Consider the following 20,430-nt stretch of genomic DNA (forward strand, 5'->3'; position numbering starts at 1 on the left):
AATCCAACATGTTAAATTTCCCTGATTTGCCCATCTCGAACCAAAATACAGTATGATTGTGACCACCAAATTGTGGATCTTTAACATGAAGAATATCACAGATTTCCCGATGGATCTGCAAACATCGATAGCCACCGGTCAGAGTTCCGGTGACATCGGAGAAACGGCAGGCAGATGTATGGGGCCCTTAATATGGAAAGTTCTAAAGGAGCACACAACAGGTACCATATATTGAGGCTAGGCAGATAAAAACGATCAACCTGAACTAATCATATAATTCACAAGTGATGTCAGTAGATGTATAAACTCCTGTTGATAATATCTGTAAAAACATTATTAGTGGGATCATTACTTCAGTGTTCTTGTGGAAACTTTGTCTATACAAGAGACTTTCTATGGCATCATGAAATGTGTAATAATGAGTTTGATCTGTGTCCTGTATAAAAGCATATGGCCTACACCATATTCATATGGTGAAATAACTCACAGTACCTTCTAATATCCATATCATTTACAGCAGGGCCGGCCAATACGTCAATCGCAATCTACCAGTAGCTCCAGCTCGTGACCAACTTGCTGCAGCAACTGGGAACACTGGTCTCTGAAGCGATCAGAGACTAAAGAAGCCTCTGATTGCTTCAGAGGCCAGCGTTCCCAGTAATGCAGTGTGCGGGTGACGTCATGACTTCACCCGCGATGTGAAAAGCTGCAGGATCTAGTTAGATCCAGCCAGTGGCAGTGCGGACCAGCGTGAACAGAGGTCAGTACTGCACAGGGGAGGGGGCACCAGTACTGGGGGCACAACATAAAGGGTACTACTGGAGGAACTGCATAAATGGCAAAACTACAGAAGGCATTGCATAAGGGGTACAACTAAAGGGGGAAAAGCAAAATGGGCACAACTACAGGAGGGACTGCATAACGGGCACAACTACAGGAGGCATTGCCCAAGGGGCTCTAATACAGGGGGCATTGCCTAAGGGGCACAACTACAGTAGGAACTGCATAATGGGCACAACTACAGGAGGAATTGCATAAGGGGTACAACTACAGGTGGAAAAGCAAAATGTGCTCTAATATAGGAGGAACTGCATAATGGGCCCAACTACAGGAGGCATTGCCTAAGGGGCTCTAATACAGGGGGCATTGCCTAAGAGGCTCTAGTACAGGGGGCATTGCCTAAGGGGCTCTAGTACAGGGGGCATTGCCTAAGGGGCTCTAATACAGGGGGCATTGCATTAGGGGCACAACTACAGGGGGCATTGCATTAGGGGCACAACTACAGGGGGCATTGCATTAGAGGCATAACTACAGGGGGCATTGCATTAGGGGCACAACTACAGGGGGCATTGCATAAGGGCGCTACTGTGTGTCGTAACGTGAATAAGCGACACTACGATGTGGTGTAATGTGAATAAGATTGTGTGCTGTGTGGAGTAATTTGAATTGGGTATACTATGTGATTTCGGCAGGACAGATCTCACATCCCTAGCTGCGAGGTCACGCCCCCTTTTTTGCATGCTACGCCCCCTTTTTCGGGCTTGGTAGATCACGAAAGGTTTTTAGTTTTAAAAGTAGATCAAGTCTAAAAGTCTGGCCACCCCTGATTTACAGACTAGCCATAGCATCATCCCATATAATCATGAAATCTCTTACAGACACATTGTTTTTTTTTAAGCAGGTTACAGTTGTCACTTACTTGGTGAAGTTAAACTTCGGGTACCATATATTATTTTTTATAAGAACCGTAAAATTTTCAGCATCCTTGAGAAATGCAGGACTGAAAGGAGATTACAAAGGAATAAATAACAAACGGCAGATGGCATGAAACAAGGCACACATTATGTTTTTGCTGCAGTCGCCAGTCAGCGGCACCACTCACTTTGGAACATCGGTGTCATTTTCTACTGGACACCAGGCAAAAACTTCACAGCTTTTGACCGTGTCATTATAATGCACACATTTTCCAGTCTGTACACCTGTGTGGTAGAAAACAGAAATTCACAATGCTATTATAGGGACAACTTCTAAGCTTCTAAAATATTTATAAATAAGAAACAGATTTGATAAGCATTGTTCTAAAAAATGTGTAATAGATACTTATTCAATTGAGTGTTCTTATTTTGCTATATCATTTTAGTGTTTTTCAAATAAATGTGGTACCTTTATTTACCACTATCTTGTCATGCCTATAGATTGCACTATGGTTCTAGCCCATCATTTTGGGTAATTAATTTACAACACATCTAACTACAATTAGCGCTGTATTAGGTTTTAACTATCTTCTGTGCAATATTAAGCATTGTTCTAAACAGCAGATACGAGAGGAGGTGCCAAGTGCTCACAGTAGGATTGCTAGATGTTCTAGTAAATGAGGAGGCAGCAGGTCTTCTAGAAGGAAATCTCCTTCCTTCCAGGGCCATCTCTTCCATTGGGCTTGTTGGGCAGTTGCCCAAGGGCTCGAAGCTTGTAGGGGCCCACCAACCTGCCTCCCTACAGCCGCGAGTACTCACCTCAGTCCCAGCTTCACTTCATCCGCCAGCTTCAGACCAGTCAGGTAGAGTCTCTCTGCATGTGTGGGAGGTCTGATGGGCATGCAGGAGGGTTTAATTTTATTGACCATTTACATTTTTTTACCGTGAATGGGTGGGTAGGGGCCACAGTGCATTGCTTTGCCCCGGGCCCACACTGCTATTAAGACAACCCTGCTTCCTTCTAAGATATATATGGGTAAGGGTAAGACAAGACTTAAATCAACAAATGAAGACTGCGCCTGTGTGTAAATATGTAACTAAGCTTATATATAGCTCAAGCTGACACAAAAGAGATGTATTTAACTCCTTTAATAGAATCACAGTGCTCTTAGGAGTAAAGTGGCAAGTAATATTGCAGTACAAATTGTTCTAATAGGTAAAAACAAATAATGTTGAAACGTAAAAAAAAGAATGTTCTAAACAACGTTTGTGACAAACATGCCCTACATCAGGGGTTATCAACTCCAGTCCTCAAGTACCCCCAACAAGCCATGTTTTCTGGACTTCTCTAATCATGCATAGCTGTGCTAATCTATTTTGCTAGGTCAGTAAATATCCCACCTGCTTTCACAGACACATCCTGAAATCATGACTGGTTGGGAAAACTTGAGGGTTGAAAACCATTGTCCAACACCTTCACCAAAGTAATGAAATAATTGAGCACGTAATATATGGCCCTGATTTAGAGATGTAAGCTAATGCTGCCGCGGCTGCGGAGATATGTAAATGTCATAGCCGCCGGGATTTGTATTGTATTGCAAATCCAAATGACTGCATAAAAAGACGAAGCTCGGTCACAGATCAGTCGATTATCGAAATTCTGAATAACCCTATGGTCACACAGAACGGCCGCCGGAACCGAGGAGCCAGAGCCATTTTTCTGTGTATGGGATCGCAGACGTCTGTGTTTGAGTCGTACCCCTCCCCTCCCCCCCTGTTGCCACACACTAAGGGTACCTTCATTTCAATCACTTTATGAATAAATCCTTACTGTGGAGCGACATCGGTAATGCAATGTGATGCACGTGCACTGTGACTTAATAATCGCTCAACTGTGTGAACATTGGTGTTGCATCCATCTGTTAATCAGACCCTATGTCTCATTAATGTGATCCAAATTATCAATACATTCTGCATATCCATATCTATAGAACATGCTGGACGTCTGTACCAGGAATGGTTTATCTTCTAGTTACTTGTCTATCCCTCACTCATCTCTGCATCACAAACAAAAATGGTTTATCCTTCATTTCTCCTTAATAATCATTAATATTTTTCAGAGGTCACAATTAATTTGACCTTTATGTTCTAGATACTTGTTTGCCTGGCAGCTCGTTCATTGCTGTAAACTGTCAGTACATGTGTAGTCATTAACCACTTAGCTGGCTAAAAAAGGTTCAAAAAAATGTCCCTAAAATCGTATATTTTTATTTAACTCAAAATACATTTTTATTGAAAATTATTTTTTTTTTAGTGATCAAATTATGCTCACTACATCATGTCCCATGTGACTGTGGTTGCTATGGCTTACAATGACACTAGAGAATAAATCCTTACTCAGTTTTCTGTGCACCAGGTCTTGAGATTAGCTTGAAACAGGTAATATCACAACTTATAAGAATGACAAGAATAAATTGTGCAAGTGTCTGTACACAGTAATTTGAGACCATACCATTGCTGTGGGTGCTCACATAACCAGGGGTACAGTTACGACTGGAAGTGCATATTGTGGAAGTGTCTGGTAGCTGAAAAATGGTAAATAAAAGCAAACCACAGTGATCAATTTATCTGTGCCAATACACCACCCTGCTGTCTGTATGAGCCACAGTTTATGACACTGGCCATCAATTGAAACAGTAAAAACAATATAAAATCACTGCGGAAAAAAATATAATTATTTAAAACCATGACAGATGATTTATCTATAGACTATACTAAATAGTGTATATAGCAAATGGTCACAGATAGGGACTAAATTCTGAGCATTTGTACCCCTAAAAAAACATTATGTACAGTAGGTGGATCTTCCCTTGAAGTGTGGCAGGTGCAGAATGGGATGCGGTCAATATTCCAACCGTGGGGATTCCGGCGCTCAAAATTCCAGCACCGGATTCCCGACACTTGTCATAATCCCGGCGCCGGCATCTCGACTGCCGGAATCCCAGAGGTAAATAGCGGGGTTAGGGGGGAGGTTTAAGGCACTGGGGAGGGCGAACCAACGCATGGAGGACAACGGGGCAGGGCAGACTGAGGTGCACATTTACTAGTACATCTATATTCCTGTGCGGACAACTCAAATTTATTTTTAATCTGTATTAAAGGTGACAATTTCACAAGGGACTTTATTCAAGGGTCATGCTGAGGGATCTGATGACACATAAGGGGTATGCTGAGTGTGAATGGTTACTCTATATAGCAGTGCTTCTCTAATCCAGTCCTCGGAACACACTATTGCTGGCCATACACATGCACGATTTCTGGCTGATTGCCCGATTTTCGACGAGTCTTACGATGGATCCTGTGGAAATAGTGTATTTTTGGTGTAAGATACGATCCGATGCGCGCTCCCGCAGCTCTTATAAATGGATCGTATGATTAGATGTGCAGCACATATGTTCCATCCTATCTTCTGCAGATCGTACCGTTTATTTTATGCATGAGATGCATCGTGCGTCCATTCAAGTCATTTCAATTACTTTTTCCCTGATGAGCGCGTGAGGCACAGGATCGATCGTACGATCGATCGTGTGCTAAGAAAAACAACAAATATGCCGCCGGGACTGCCAGGGAGTCGGATGGTGAATCCGATCTGATGCTGGTCACGCAGGTGTATGGCCAGCATAACAGGTTTTCCAGGTATCCTCACAGAATGTACTGTACTCCAACAAGGAGATATAGAAAACATGTGTACTAAGTACTAGATTTGAGAAGCACTGTTCTAGAGAATAAATATTCCACTTCTCTGCATCACTACAACTAATGTTTGGCATTGCACACAGCGATCCAAGGCTTGTGCGCGGCTGCTAGGCCATGGAAATTCTATCCATGAAGCTCTTGACGAACAGTTCTAGTCCAACATTGGTTCCAGAGGGTTTGGAATTAATGTTCATGTTATACAACACACACACACACACACTATACCAAGACTTGGAGGGCCTATTCTGTGAGCTTGTGAGGCCCACCGCTTTAAGCTGACTGGTTATTGTTCCTAGATGTGTCCATTTCACCATAACAGCACTTACAGTTGACAGTGTCAGATCTACCAAAGCCGAACTAACGCATCCTATGACAGGATGAAAGTCACTGAGCTCTTCACTACAACCTATTATACCGACAATACAGACATGACATCTCCATAGTCAAACATTGATTTTATGCACCTCTTAGCAATGGGTGCAGCTTAAATAGCCAAATACACCATTTAGAAGTGATGTCTACATACTTTTGGCCATGTAGTGTACATAAATTGTAAACAAAACAAAGTTGCTACAATGAAGTGATCTGTGTGTCCTGGTGTGCTCTGCCTTTTTATGCACAATCAAAATGAATCCTGTGGCACAAGTGACCTCTCCGCTCACTTATTTGATTCATGTCATACAATACACACACACACAGTCGTAACTACACTTTTTGGTTCCCTGTGCCAGAGAGAACATTGGTGCCCTGTGCCAGAGAGAATATTAGTGCCCCCCCCCCCATTTTTTAAATAGGCACATAAGATAGTGCACCTGAAAGAGGGCCATGGCCTCATGGGGAATGGCCAGGGAAGAGATAGGGGAAGCCAGGAGATGCTGGGGATAAAAGAAGAGGAAGCTATAAGTGAGAATGATAATAAACAGGAAAATTGACAGTCCCAAACAGCACCAACTGTCCTGCGGTGCCCTGTGCCATGGCATTGGTCACACTACCCTAGTTACGGCCCTGCATACACATACTATACCAAAACTCTAATACATGTCAGTCAGCAGAAATAAGATATAGCTCCATCTGTGGCCATCCAAATTTCAGACCTACGCAACATATAATGAACTGGCTAACCAGTGACTGAACTGTTTAAAACCTGGTCACCAGTCTGATCGTTTGTTGATAGCATAATTTTTCCTTTGAGAACTCAGGGGTCTATTTACTAAGCAGTGTTAGGAGACAGAGTGAAAAGTTATAAGGTGCCAGCCAATCAGCTCCTAACTGCCATCTCACAGGCTGTGTTTGAAAAATGACAGGAGCTGATTGGCTGGTACCTTATCACTTTTCACTCTGTCTCCTAACACTGCTTAGTAAATAGACCCCACAGTCACTGCGTGGGCCAAGGTCGACATTAACAGAAGAAGTGAACTGTATAAGCCCAGACGATATGAACTCACCTCAGCACAATGGCCTTGTGTTTGGTTCTGCGTCAAAATAAGATTGGTCATCACAAAGAAGGCATTTTCTTCCTACATAAAAAGTACACTGGATTTAAATAAAGAATAAAACAAAACACACACACACACACACACAATCCTCACCACAGCAATCACCTACATGTAGAGAGAATAAATGCATTTATGGGACACTTCTGTACACATATTAAACATTGCTAGTTACATGAGAAAATGCCTTGTAAAAAAAGCTGGTTAACAATGGTAAGACATGTTTACGTGCTGAAGATCACATCTCAAGGCCTCCCTGCAGCATTTAGTGTGGCCAAATGGGAATGTAGCACTTGCTGTAGAAACATTACCACAGAAATCAATACTATGTTGCGCGCTACAGGCAACATAGGAACTGATGGCAAATCTCTTCAATAAGTGAGTGCGCTCAGGTTTCATGCAGCTTACGTTATTTGGGCTATAGCACATTTATCAGCCTTTGGGGATGATTCAATTCAGCACGCTGCGAATAGCGCCGGGATGGAGTTCCCGGAACTATTAGATTGTGTCCATCGCGCCCTGCACTTAGTCGGGAGATGCCGGCTACTGAGTCTGTTTACTCGCTGTAACCGGCATTCCCCGACTTAAGTGCCGGTCAATTTCATAGCTCTGAGAACTCCTTCCCGGCGCTATTCACATTGCGCCGAATTGAATCACCCCCTTTGTATAAAGGCATTAAATGCATTCACTTAGTACCCACTGCTGGAAATACTACCCTATGAAAGCATTCAGATGGTCATGTGTCTATTAGTAACTAGAGATGTACAGACTGGATCACCAAGGAGGATTACCAGTAATTAGAATCTTTTCAATTAGGCTCTACATTTCTCACATTTATATAATAGCAGTGAGAGTATTCTTTCCACTAATGCAAATCCGACTTTTTAGGTATGTATGAGAACTGTCAAACACAATATAACAGGGTTTTGTACAGACAAAAGATCTAATGTATGTAGTTCCATCATAATATAAATAGACAAGAAAGTAATATCACAAAGATGATGCAATGTCCAGGGATAACTGCGGCTGACAGTATATATAACTGCAACTTACACCAGGCCATATTCATATATCAGTAATACTCTCATATGTTCATTTTTAATAAATATTAAGCTGGCAAGAGATAGTACAGATGTGTCCTCATACACTATTGCTACAATCGCACAAAAACAGCCTCTCTCTCGGCACGCCAGGTCCTGTGCAACTTGGTTTGCACAGAGTGCCTTTTTCCTGTATTTTGCACCCTGAAAATGCATCTTACACCTCTTTTCCACCAAAAAACCCGGGTCCAACCTGGGTTTTCAGACATGGTTCCAACCCGAGTCAGACCCAGTTTATACAGCACCATCGATCTGGGTTATTCTCAGGTCAGCCCCATTCACACTGAACCTGGGTCTGCCCTGCTAAACTTGTGAGGTCATAAAAAGTGGGAGGTGACTGCTCCACAACCACCAATCAGCTCATTTTAATCATGACCCAGGTCATATAAGCCGTGTTGCGCAGTTTACACCGCACCATTACCCATCCTGGGTCCGACCCTGGTAGCTACCTGGGTTGGATTGCTGGGTCACTTGACCCGGGTTATTTTTCAGGGACCCTTTTACACTGAGCTGCGACCTGGGTAGACCCAGCAATAACCCTGGTTTTAGCTCTGGTGTAAAAAGGGTATTTGTCACAATCTGATGCATCACGCTGCTTCATGAGACTGCACTGATTGATTTGATATGCAACACTTGTATATCTGTATGTATATACAGTCAGGTGCATAAATATTGGGACATTGACAGAATTTTCATATTTTGGCCTCTATTCACCACCACAATGGCTTTGAAATAAAACAAACAAGAAGTGATTTAACTGCAGACTTTCAGATTTAATTTGAGGGTAATTACATCCAAATCAGTTGAACGGTGTAGGAATTACAACGGTTTCTATATGTGCCTCCCACTTTTTAAGGGGCCAAAAGTAATGGGACAAACTAAACAATCCTAAATCTAACTTTCACTTTTTAATACTTTGTTGCAAATCCTTTGCAGGCAATTACAGCCTGAAGTCTGGAACGCATAGACATCACCAGACGCTGGGTTTCATCCCTGGTGATGCTCTGCCAGGCCTCTACTGCAAATGTCTTCAGTTCCTGCTTGTTCTTGGGGCATTTTCCCTTCAGTTTTGTCTTCATCTAGTGAAATGCATGCTCAATCGGATTCAGGTCAGGGGACTGACTTGGCCATTGCATAACATTCCACTTTTTAGCCTTAAAAAACTCTTTGGCTGCATTTGCAGTATGCTTCGGGTCATTTTCCATCTGCACTGTGAAGCGCCGTCCAATGAGTTCTGAAGCATTTGACTGAATATGAGCATATAATATTGCCCGAAACACTTCAGAATTCATTCTGCTGCTTTTGTCAGCAGTCACATCATCAATAAATACAAGGGAACCAGTTCCATTGGCAGCCATACATGCCCACGCCATGACACTACCACCACCATGCTTCACTGATGAGGTGGTATGTTTTGGATCACGAGCAGTTCCTTTCCTTCTCCATACTCTTCTCTTCCCATCACTCTGGTACAAGTTGATCTTTGTCTCATCTGTCCATAGGATGTTGTTCCAGAACTGTAATGGCTTTTTTTAGATGTTGTTTGGCAAACTCTAATCTGTTCTTCCTGTTTTTGTGGCTCACCAATGATTTACATCTTGTGGTGAACCCTCTATATTCACTCTTGTGAAGTCTTCTCTTGATTGTTGACTTTGACACATATACACCTACCTCCTGGAGAGTGTTCTTGATTTGGCCAACTGTTATGAAGGGGTTTTTCTTCACCAGGGAAATAATTCTTCTGTCATCCACCACAGTTGTTTTCCGTGGTCTTCCGGGTCTTTTGGTGGTGCTGAGCTCTCCGGTGCGTTCTTTCTTTTTAAGAATGTTCCAAACAGTTGATTTGGCCACACCTAATGTTTTTGCCATCTCTCTGATGGGTTTGTTTTGATTTTTCAGCCTAATGATGGCTTGCTTCACTGATAGTGACAGCTCTTTGGATCTCATATTGAGAGTTGACAGCAACTGATTCCAAATGCAAATGTCACACCTAGAATCAACTCCAGACCTTTTACCTGCTTAATTGATAATGAAATAACGAGGGAATAGCCCACACCTGTCCATGAAATAGCTTTTGAGTTGATAGTCCCATTACTTTTGGCCCCTTAAATAGTGGGAGGCACATATAGAAACCGTTGTAATTCCTACACCGTTCAAGTGATTTGGCTGTAATTACCCTCAAATTAAATCTGAAAGTCTGCAGTCAGAGCACATCTTGTTTGTTTCATTTCAAAGCCATTGTGGTTGTGAATAGAGGCCAAAATATGAAAATTCTGTCAATGTCCCAATATTTATGCACCTGACTGTATATCTAATCACTGCATACCGGGAACACCCCACAAGACCTGTCGCCTTGTAGATGCTCTAACCATCACAATTTGGCCCTTGTCAGAGCCGCTCAGATCCTTATGCTGGCCCATTTGTCCCGCTGCCAACACATTAGTTTCAAGAACTGACTGTTCACTTGCCGCCTAATATATCCCATCCCTTGACATGCATATCACTTGCCAGTGGTTTTAATGTTATGGCTGATCTGTGTATATATATGCATGTAGAGTCAGCGGCACGCAGGGTTTTAAATATGAAAAAAAGCAAAGTACACCGGCTGACCGACGTTTCAATGTATTTCTTCTTTTCATTATGTGAATTACATTGAAACGTCGGTCAGCCAGTGTACTGTGCTTTTTTCATATTTAAAGCCCTGAGTGCAGCTGACTCTGCATGCATATTATTGGATGAAGGTCATAAAGGTGCCCATACATCTGCGACGGATCGCCGCAATCTGAAATTTCCGATCGCCATCGGAAATTTCCGGTCGCCCACCACCGGATCGCAGACATTTGTTAAATATCGGTGATTTGACAATTGCGATAATTTTTTGATTGCGATTGTCAAATCGCTGAAATCCAACATGTTGGATTTCTGAGATCCTGCGATGCCTGGTTGCAGCATCGCGTCAATCCGTCTCATATGTATGGGGCCCATTACACGGAGGACTACGGGTGAAGGTATTGATTGTACAGCGAGTGGCAGATCTTTTGCTTTTACACACACGCACAGATATACACACATGATAATTTAGAATGAGCAGACAATGGGTAACACCCTTTATACAAATATAAACTTCTACAGCGTTCCAAGTCGAAGGTCATCATGTACAGATGAGTTTAAGTAAATACAAGTACACCCACAAAAGTTTCATTTTTGTGAGCTTATATAAATTAGCCATGAAAATCCTCTCAGAGCCTCTCATAATATTCTTTTTTTTTTTTTTTTATAATTTACATATAAATGATTGATTTTCAATAACAAAATGTTCAAAGACATACAAACAAGTGAAAGGCAGCAATAAAATTTTTTTTTTTTATTCAGTAATTTTTATTATTGCTTTTAAACATACAATGAAAGAAAAAGAAAAATTACAAATAAATATCAAATGAAAGCAGATATGGACAACAAATGTATCACACGTTGAGCAGATATATATTAGTTTACCCATACTTATACTTTAGTATAGAAATAGCAGGATATATTAAGTATTTCCTAACATCTATATTTATAGCAGAAAAGGATTCGAAAGCACCATTCGAGCATATGAATCCGAAAGTATATGAAATACATTATACAGAATGATGTGATACAGACATCCCACTGCAACCGTCTTAGATATAAAAATCACATATCAAAAAATATCAACATAATAAAGTATCCATATCTATCCACATATCAAAATACATATACCCCTAAAATATAAATAAAACACCCCCCCCTGGCCCCCCCACCCTTTATAACCTAACCCCAACTCAGGCATACTTGGATCCCTAAAAGCCCCCCCACCCACTATACTACACTAATCTACCATAACACTCTCCCCATCCCCCCATTAAAGGATATAAAAAAAAAAAAAAGAAAAAACACATGGCTAATAAAGGCAATACAGGTTGAGTCTCCCATATCCGTTATTCCAAAAAACAAAATATTCCAAAAACCGGAATATTTCGGTGCATATGTGACGTCACGACGTGACCGGACGTCATGACGTCACTAGTATCAGCGGCCAATGACTAGCGGCCTGAGCGTGGTCCACAGGCCAGGCCACCCCCCACATCACCCTCCGGACCCCCAACAGCCGCAGCACCCGCCGGACCCTTCCACCTTACCTGCCGGACCCTTCCGCCTCAGTCACCAGACCCCTCACGAAACCCGCTGGACACCTGTAGCACTCGCCGGACCAACGCAACACCCGCGCGAAACCCCCGCAGGACATCTGTAGCACACGCCGGACCACCGCAAAACCCGCGCGACACCTTCCGGACCCACCCGCCGGGCCCCCCAAAGTGTTCCGAAAACCGGCATAATCAAAAATCCGAAATGCTCCTGGTCCCGAGCATTTCGGATATGGGAGACTCAACCTGTATACTAATGGCCCTGAGCTAGGTTAAGCCAACTTTCCCACCTTATAAACAACAAAAAATGGCGTTCTTTTCATACAATATACTATACTTTGTGTCAAACTATTATAAAAGACAAATGGTTACTTAGAGAAAGGGACCGAACATCAATACAGAAAGGTGGATTTCAAAAAAATATTAAATATATTAGTCCGGCCAGGACTCAGCTTCCTGCGAAGATATATGGACAGTCCCCGTCACTGACTCCCCAGAAAGTCATAATAAAATACACATAAAACATTAACAGTAAATCCTGTAAACTTCTGACCATCCAGAGACGCACAAGGTAGAGCAAATCATTTTTAGATAAGCTCTGTAGCTTCAATTCAATTGGACTGGTCTTAAAATAAGTCAGAGCAGAATCTCGGTAATCAGGAGCTGGGAGGGTATTAAGCTCAGGAGTGAGCTCCGCCATTGAACAGGATAGATCTAGAGAGTGTTCCTCAATCACGACATCAATCTTAATAAGAAGCCTCTGAGTAGAGGCATTAATAGCGCAGAGGAGTTGTAACATAGAGGCAGCCATCTTTACAAGTACCCAGCAGGAATAATAATAGGATTATAGGGGCACGTATTACCAAATGTCAGCATATAGGAGGTCCAACACAGTAAGGGCAATGATGTGTGCAATAATTAGAGCCCAGTATAAAGGCTACCACACTTCCAAATGCTGGGAGACCAGTACAGCAGGGAAATTAAAATACCAGATCAGAAGGTAACCAGCTGAAAATGGTGGCGGCTAGCACACCACCATAACACACCACTTATGAACAGGAGGCAGCGGACAGCAGCTAAATAGAGAAGTACCAAGTAGGATGACTGCTGGATCAGGAAACAATGGGGCAGAACACCCTCAGCAACAGCAGTGATAATTGCGCAGAGATAATCCAACACGCTGGATCAGGAGCATAAGCAGCAGGAGGATCCATGCACCAGCCGCGGAGAAGCACCGCAACAAAATGGCGGCGATCAGCAACCAACACTCCCTGAACACCTCAACAGACAGATGAGATCCAAAGATGAGACGGACATTTGGAATCCCCAACAGCAGCACAATGGATACAAATACCAGAATACAAAATTGTAGAGGCAACCTGCGCCCTCCAGACTGCAGCTCAGTCCACACCCCGAGTGCACCACAACTCCAAATATCGAAATAAAAACAAAATGGGTGGTTCAACAAGCGCGGTCTTCCAAGAACATAAGAAAGTCATAACGTCCTGACATAACGTCCTTCCTCACACCCTGAGGAAGGACGTTATGTCAGAAACGCGTTGGTGTTTTCCTATACTGAGACTTTTGGTATTTTTTCTATATTTTTAATTCTTGCTACCTTGTCTACCACTCGTTTTTAGTGGAGACAGTGTTCTATGTATGTGCCTTTCTTCACATTTTATGTTCTCTAGGAACTATTTTTAACTAATAAATCCACATCCTTTTTATTGATATTGGATAAGAATATTTTTTTGGTTGACAAGGACTATCTGCTATTCCGAACAAAGATACCTTTATGTGGACGTCGATGCCTGTTCCCAGGTGAGTTCGTATACCTAAGGGTTCTTGATGGGAATGCATGAATATGCCAAAACATATGTTATGAGGGAATTCTGAATACAAAGATACCTTGACAGGAACACATTGTTTATTTAGTGACAACAGGTCTGGTTCAAGGTGCTAATTTTAAAATAATGTGTTTTGTTCACATATAATTTTTTCATGTTCACTTATATGTTCGCCGATATATGCCTAGTAGCATATATAATCACCTATTATCACATTTTTTTCTAAATGTCATTGTTTTTCATATAAAATGTTAGCATGTTATTTCTATATTAATGTGTTTATAGTGAGATACCAAGTCTGTGTCCCTCATGGAGTAGAGGACATACATATCAAATACTGAAAGATTTCATCCATTATATACAGTCCAGACTCGAGTGATTATTGCATGCGCTTCATTATTTTTGGATTGAAATCAAATTGTGTTGTTAACTCAATTTATTTTCATCTTCCTTGTATCTCACTAGAAGATATTTGTCCAATGGTTTAAATGCAGGTATATGTGTTTATTCAATATCTTTAATACATGTGCTTTTCAATAACGTGAAACAATTTTCTAAGTATCATTATTTTTGTCTGGTTCTTTGGTATTTTGTGGTGTAATGTTATGAGATATTAAACACATGGGAATATTTATTAATGGAAATACATTCCCTTAAATCTCATAACAGGATTTTTGTTCATTGAATTCTTTGAAAATAAACATTCTTAACATACTGTGACTACATCACATATTTTAAATTTAAAATAATAAAAGTAAAATTTTATGTTATATACATGGTGTGCCCCACCAAAAGGAGTACTTTCTCTCTTTTTCTTTAAGTATAGTACACTATGCAGCCTCTGGGGCCGGAGTCAAGGACGGTGCACGCTGCAGGCAGAGAGCCTCCGACACTACCAGGGATAAATCACCATAGGCACCCAGCAGGATTCCACCATTGAACCCCCGGCATGCAGGAAAAAATAGCCCACCACTGCTGTCAGTTTGTAAAGGAACAAGCCGTGAATAACAGGATTTCCAACAGGATATAGGCAGGAGAGTCAGCCACACGCACCCTTCTCCTAGCTACACCAGGCCACGCCCCCCGGCAGCAATAACATTTGACAATCTTTTGATAAACAAATTATTCACTTAGAGCAGGGCTTGATCATTTTTTCTAAAATCTAGAAGCCAGGATGAAAGTGTAGGAGCCAGATCACTGTCCCTCCAAAAAAATTCCAGGAGTGTTTGAGGAGCACAGCTCTGTGTGTTATGTAACTGTTATACACACTATACTAGTCCACAAAATGGTCGCAGTTGAATGGATATAGTAACATGGAGGCCCCCACACTGCTCTGCACAGCTCCCCCCCCACCCTCCAGTAATAACAGACAACATTTCATATAAAACAATGGTACCAGAAAGTACAACAGAACCCCCCTCCCCTCGTGGTCACACCACTATCCCTCTGAAGCCGCTCCACAATCCCATGCCACACATTGACCCTATTACCGGGGAGATCTATGCAGTCAGAGATAGGCAACAGTAGGCAGCCGGGACATACAGGAGGAGCAGCGTAGACTGAGACAGACAGCAGGGATCAGAGCAGGACAGGAGTCGTCAGCGCAGGATGGGACGGACAGGAGGAGTCAGCGCCGGCCAGGACGGACACAGGCACCGCAGAAGACACTAAGCACCTGCTCTCCGATGCATGAAATGAATGCCGCAATACTATAAGCACGAATCTCCGCGGGGCTGATGAGGATCTACTTCCTCCCTCACTGCAAAATCTGGTAGCCAGCCAGCAACATCTGGTAGCCATGGCGACCTGGCCCCTGGGATTTGTCAAGCCCTGATTTAGAGAGCAGTAAAAGCAATAAGTGTAAGCAACTAAATGAAACCAAACAGTAAAGAGATAACATAGTATCAACAGTGAAAAAGCAAACAATAGCCAGAACCACCATAACAACTTTAGCTCTAGATTTTTGCACTTCCGGAAAGAAGTCTTACAATACTGCAATTTTTTGACCACTGTATTCCAGTGGATCCATGGTCCAAACCAGACGCAGCTCCGTATCGCAGTTCTTATAATACAGGATTTTGGCAATAAAAGGCCTGGTGGGAAATCGATGAGCTGGCTCAACAACAAATTGGGGACTGAAGACATGGGGTCTGATCCATAAAGTATCGCTTTTGCAATCGCAGCCCCGTAATCGCACACAGATCTGCTGCGAAAATATGCTAATGAATGCTGCCGCACTTCCAGCATAGAGGACGCCCACTGCCTCCCACTACCGCTATCTCACATCCGTAATACCTCACAGTCCTGCGTATACATTCGGTAACATCGAGTACCATTGGCCCCTCACACAGAATTACAGCAGCCCTGACCTTACTTAGAAATTGATAACCTCGTTCCACACAGTAAGCACTCAAGCTGCATATGCCGTTACAATGACTAATTTATGCACAACCAAATAATGGCGATCAAACGGACAGGAACGCCTGCGTTTCTCCGACCACTCCCCCATCACTACCCCCAAACGCTGACCCGACACTCACTCTGCAATGGTTTTCTTTCTACGTGAGTGATCGCAATGCTAACTCACGCACGCGCACTGTGTGCACAATACACACCTTCGAGCGGTCTGCGTAAGCGGTTGCAATTGATGAATCAGGCCCATTGTGCCTAATAGTGATAGCCAGGATTCCATGACTGACTCCAGGGGAGACACCCCTGCTATTTCCGAAAAAACCAACCAAACGGATGTTATTGTACCTGAGCAGTCCTTCAATATCCACCAGTTTCTGCTGGCAAGCCACCATTTCAGACTCCAGAGTTTGCAAACGCCCCGAAACATGAGATAGAGCATCATCAAGCATGGAAATCTGATTTTTCCTATGTGACTATGCGTTTTCTGCATATCTTGTCTCATTGGGAAAATATCAATATGAGCATCAGCTATGCGGTCCATCACATGCTTTTCGGAATCAGCAAGTCTGCAGTAATGGCTCCATTTGTAATGCAGGAGATTCAGGTACAGGAGGAGAAGCCAAAGGCGGCTGGTTGTCAGCCATAGAAGAAACAGGGTCCAATACAGCAGTGGATCGGGCAACCTCTTCCAGCTTCACAACTGCAGCAGCGTGAGACTTTCTACTCATATAGAGTGGCAGTATTAAACCCAGCAGAATGACCAAGGCAGCACACTGAAGCAATGTATAATATTTCAAAATACACTAGAGAGGGCACTAACCAAATAAACAAAATAAAAACAGCCACCTGCCAAAAAAAAGGGTGACCCCTCCAGAGCACAGGAGGAAAAACGTAATGATAATTGCTGTAGCCTGGATTCTGGAGCTTCAAAAACTGAGGTGGTACGGTTACAAAATGGTGGCTGCCACTACCTCAACGCCGAGGCCCACAGGAGCAAGGTCCCCCAACGGAGGACACTCAGGAACAGACAGCATCAGGACGTGGGCGCAGCTGTCCGAGGAGGTCAGTGACGGTGCGGCCCCCGGCACATGGAGAGAGAGATCGCACAGGCCAGGACCTCATCGCCGGCTAGACAGGAGGACCAGCGAGGACAGCGAGACTGGAGAAGGGGACCCAGAGTGCTGATAATCACAACCAGCCGGGGATGAAGCAACGAAGACTGGAGGTGGCAGCAGCTGGATAGGTAAGCAGCAGATTAAACAAGCAAAATTCTCCAGCGCTAGATACCAACAAGAGTGTAATTAAATAACTACACAATAAAGAAATCCAAAATGTAACTACCGTCAAAATATAGAACTTGGGCCCTCATTCAGAGCCGGACGCTCTGAGCAAAGCGCACGCTCTGAATGAGGGCCGTCCTCCATAATTATGGAGCGTCCTCCTGGACGCTCGTATAGCTGTGGGTCACCACCCACAGCCTATACGAGCGTGTAGGTTGATGGCCGCGATGGTCTTGACCATCGCCACTGCGAGCCGGAGCCTGCGGTTGAGTTTCTCAACCGCAAGGCCCGGAGTGATTTTGGCTCTATCAGAGCCAAAATCACTCCCACTGACATCACGTGATGTCAGTGGGCCGGCTTCTGACGGAAGGCGTTCCCTTTGGAACGCCCCCGTCTGGGAGGCACGCCCCCGGCACGCCCACCAAAGGGGGCGTGCTGTCAATAAACATCGACAGCACGCCCCCTTTGATCAGACACAACGAGCGAAGGAAAGTCCTTCGCTCGTCGCGTCTGGCGCATGCGCACGACGGAGCTCCCGCCGTCGTGCGCATTCGCAGTGCACACCATCGACCCACTTGCGAGCGGACAGCCGCTTGCGAGTGGGTCTGACTCAGGCCCTTGGATCACTAATGAGGGGACAATCGAAAGCTGTAGCCAACCCTCTGCACACTCTGTCAGTTTGCACAAACAAATGGAAACAGTACTGCAAATAAGGCATCCTTAAATAAAATAGAGCCAAAATGTATCAATCCTAATATAAAATGTAATGACACAAGCAATAAAACTGCCGGCTCCTGACAGTTCACACTGATCCGCCAGGAGCCGGTTAGCGTTGTATGTGGTCACACACATACACCGCTAAAGTAAGTATATGGATCGGGTTCCGTTCTTTTATTTTGCCAAGACCCCTGGATGTACGGAGACCACTGCGAGGATGGAGATCTTTATTCCAGGTACTCCAAATGGATTCTACTAGAGAAGGGGACCCGACTAGCTGGGCACAGGAACGTATGTGTGAGTGAGGTAGGTAGGTGTGTATTAAAGTTTTACTTTAGGTGCGTGTGTACTGTGTTTTTTTAACTATTTACTTTACAGTGGCGGTACGAGTGCCGGCCGCCTGCTGGCACTTGTAGTTCCACAAGTGCCAAAGGGCAGGCATGCTGGTACCTGCAGTTCCACTGCAAATGACAGTAGTTTTTAACTATACACAAAATTATTACCCCCGTACCCACTGCTCCAGGGGTGCAGGGAAGAGCCCTCGGGTTTCGGGAACGGGGACCCCTTCTTGGGAGGGTCCCCACCTCCCGAGATCCCTGGCTTGGGATGACCGGCTTGGGGTGTTAATGCTTTGGCCCTGGAGACCCAGTGATAGGGTCTCCTGGCTGTGGCATTACACTCCGGTCAGTTTGGGTCCGGTGCTGGTTTTAAATATAGGGGGGCCCCTACGTATTTTTTTTACCGCCTATATTTAAAACCAGGACTGGCCCTGCAGCTAGGTGCTGGTTCCTAAATTACGGGGGAACTCTACTCGTTTTGTTCCCCGTAATTTTAGGAACCAGGACTGGCTGAGCAGTGGTTATGCTTTTGGGGGGGGGGGGGACCCTACGTCATTTTTATTTTAATAAAAACCACTTTAAAATTAAGTAGACATGCAGAAACTTACACAAATCACACTGATCTGTGTATGTTTCTGCAAAACTCGCAGCTGAGGAGGTGGAGTGTTTGAAAATTCAATTTATCAGGGAGTTTGCTACAATCTCACCAGATATTGTAATCTCGATTCCTGGTAAATTCTCGATTTGCATCTTTTTCATGAAAAGTACCTCAGAGTGTGCCCGATGGCGAGTTGATTCGAGTTTGCGATCTCACCCGAGTTTTACGAGCGAGAAGAGAGAAATCTCTCCCACCTCACCAGAGTTTGTCTTTAGTAAATTTACGAGATTAAAAATATGCCTAAACTCACGCGAGATTGTCATCTCAGCCGAACTCGAATCTTAGTAACTTTACCCCCTATAATTTAAATCCTTTACAGGGGATGCAGGTATCGCATGTACTGCTGCATGTGTCAGAGGTAACCTTCCAGAAGCCGAGGCATGTGGGAACACAGCGGTGGATGACATTAGTGCCATTAATTAGCACACTGCTTTGCAGCCAACAAATCTTCCTGTTGTCGAATTCAAACGAAGGAGTGTACCCATGTGCCGGGAGTGGTCGGACCTTAGAGCGGCAATCCAGCAAATTAATATCTAGCTCCCCGCATGTCGGGTTGAGCGGACAAGCCAACCTTCCGTTGATGCGGTCTTGCATACAGTTACAGCCGGACCCCATTTCAGCACAAAACGGGTCAATTAAACCCGACCTGCAGGTAAAATTCATACCGCTAATTAGTTACCCTCCATCACGGGTCCATCTGCTTCATTAACAAGCAATATGCACACTGCTTTCTACTGACATATGTATAGATTGGATTTCCTCCACACAGGAACTTTTCAATTGCTGGTTCAACTTTTTAACATTTGTATCATATTCAATGTGATTACTGCCGGACATTCTGTCCAATACGGCTTATTCAATTACACAGCAGAATTTGGATATTGACACATGTCATGGATTTTGTTTCTTAGTAAATATTTTATAATTGATTTGAGTGTATTTACTTGCCGCTTTCAGACTCTGTGGTTG

The 20,430-nt window shown here is 43.6% G+C and overlaps 1 protein-coding gene across 1 annotated transcript in view; it reads right to left on the reverse strand.

Moving 5' to 3' along the window:
- Nucleotides 1-20,430, reverse strand: part of P2RX4 (purinergic receptor P2X 4) — a 45,897-nt gene that overhangs the window by 14,914 nt on the left and 10,553 nt on the right. Inside the window, exons 3-6 of the mRNA XM_088449188.1 lie at nucleotides 6,896-6,967; nucleotides 4,207-4,279; nucleotides 1,883-1,979; nucleotides 1,700-1,780 (exon numbers count right to left, since the gene is read on the reverse strand). Of these exons, the coding sequence (XP_088305314.1) occupies nucleotides 1,700-1,780; nucleotides 1,883-1,979; nucleotides 4,207-4,279; nucleotides 6,896-6,967 (323 nt within the window). The remainder of the gene's footprint in view (nucleotides 1-1,699; nucleotides 1,781-1,882; nucleotides 1,980-4,206; nucleotides 4,280-6,895; nucleotides 6,968-20,430) is intronic.

Source organism: Taudactylus pleione, unplaced genomic scaffold (genome assembly GCF_031769625.1).
Source record: "Taudactylus pleione unplaced genomic scaffold, aTauple2 ptg000479l, whole genome shotgun sequence".
Lineage (NCBI taxonomy): Eukaryota > Metazoa > Chordata > Amphibia > Anura > Myobatrachidae > Taudactylus > Taudactylus pleione.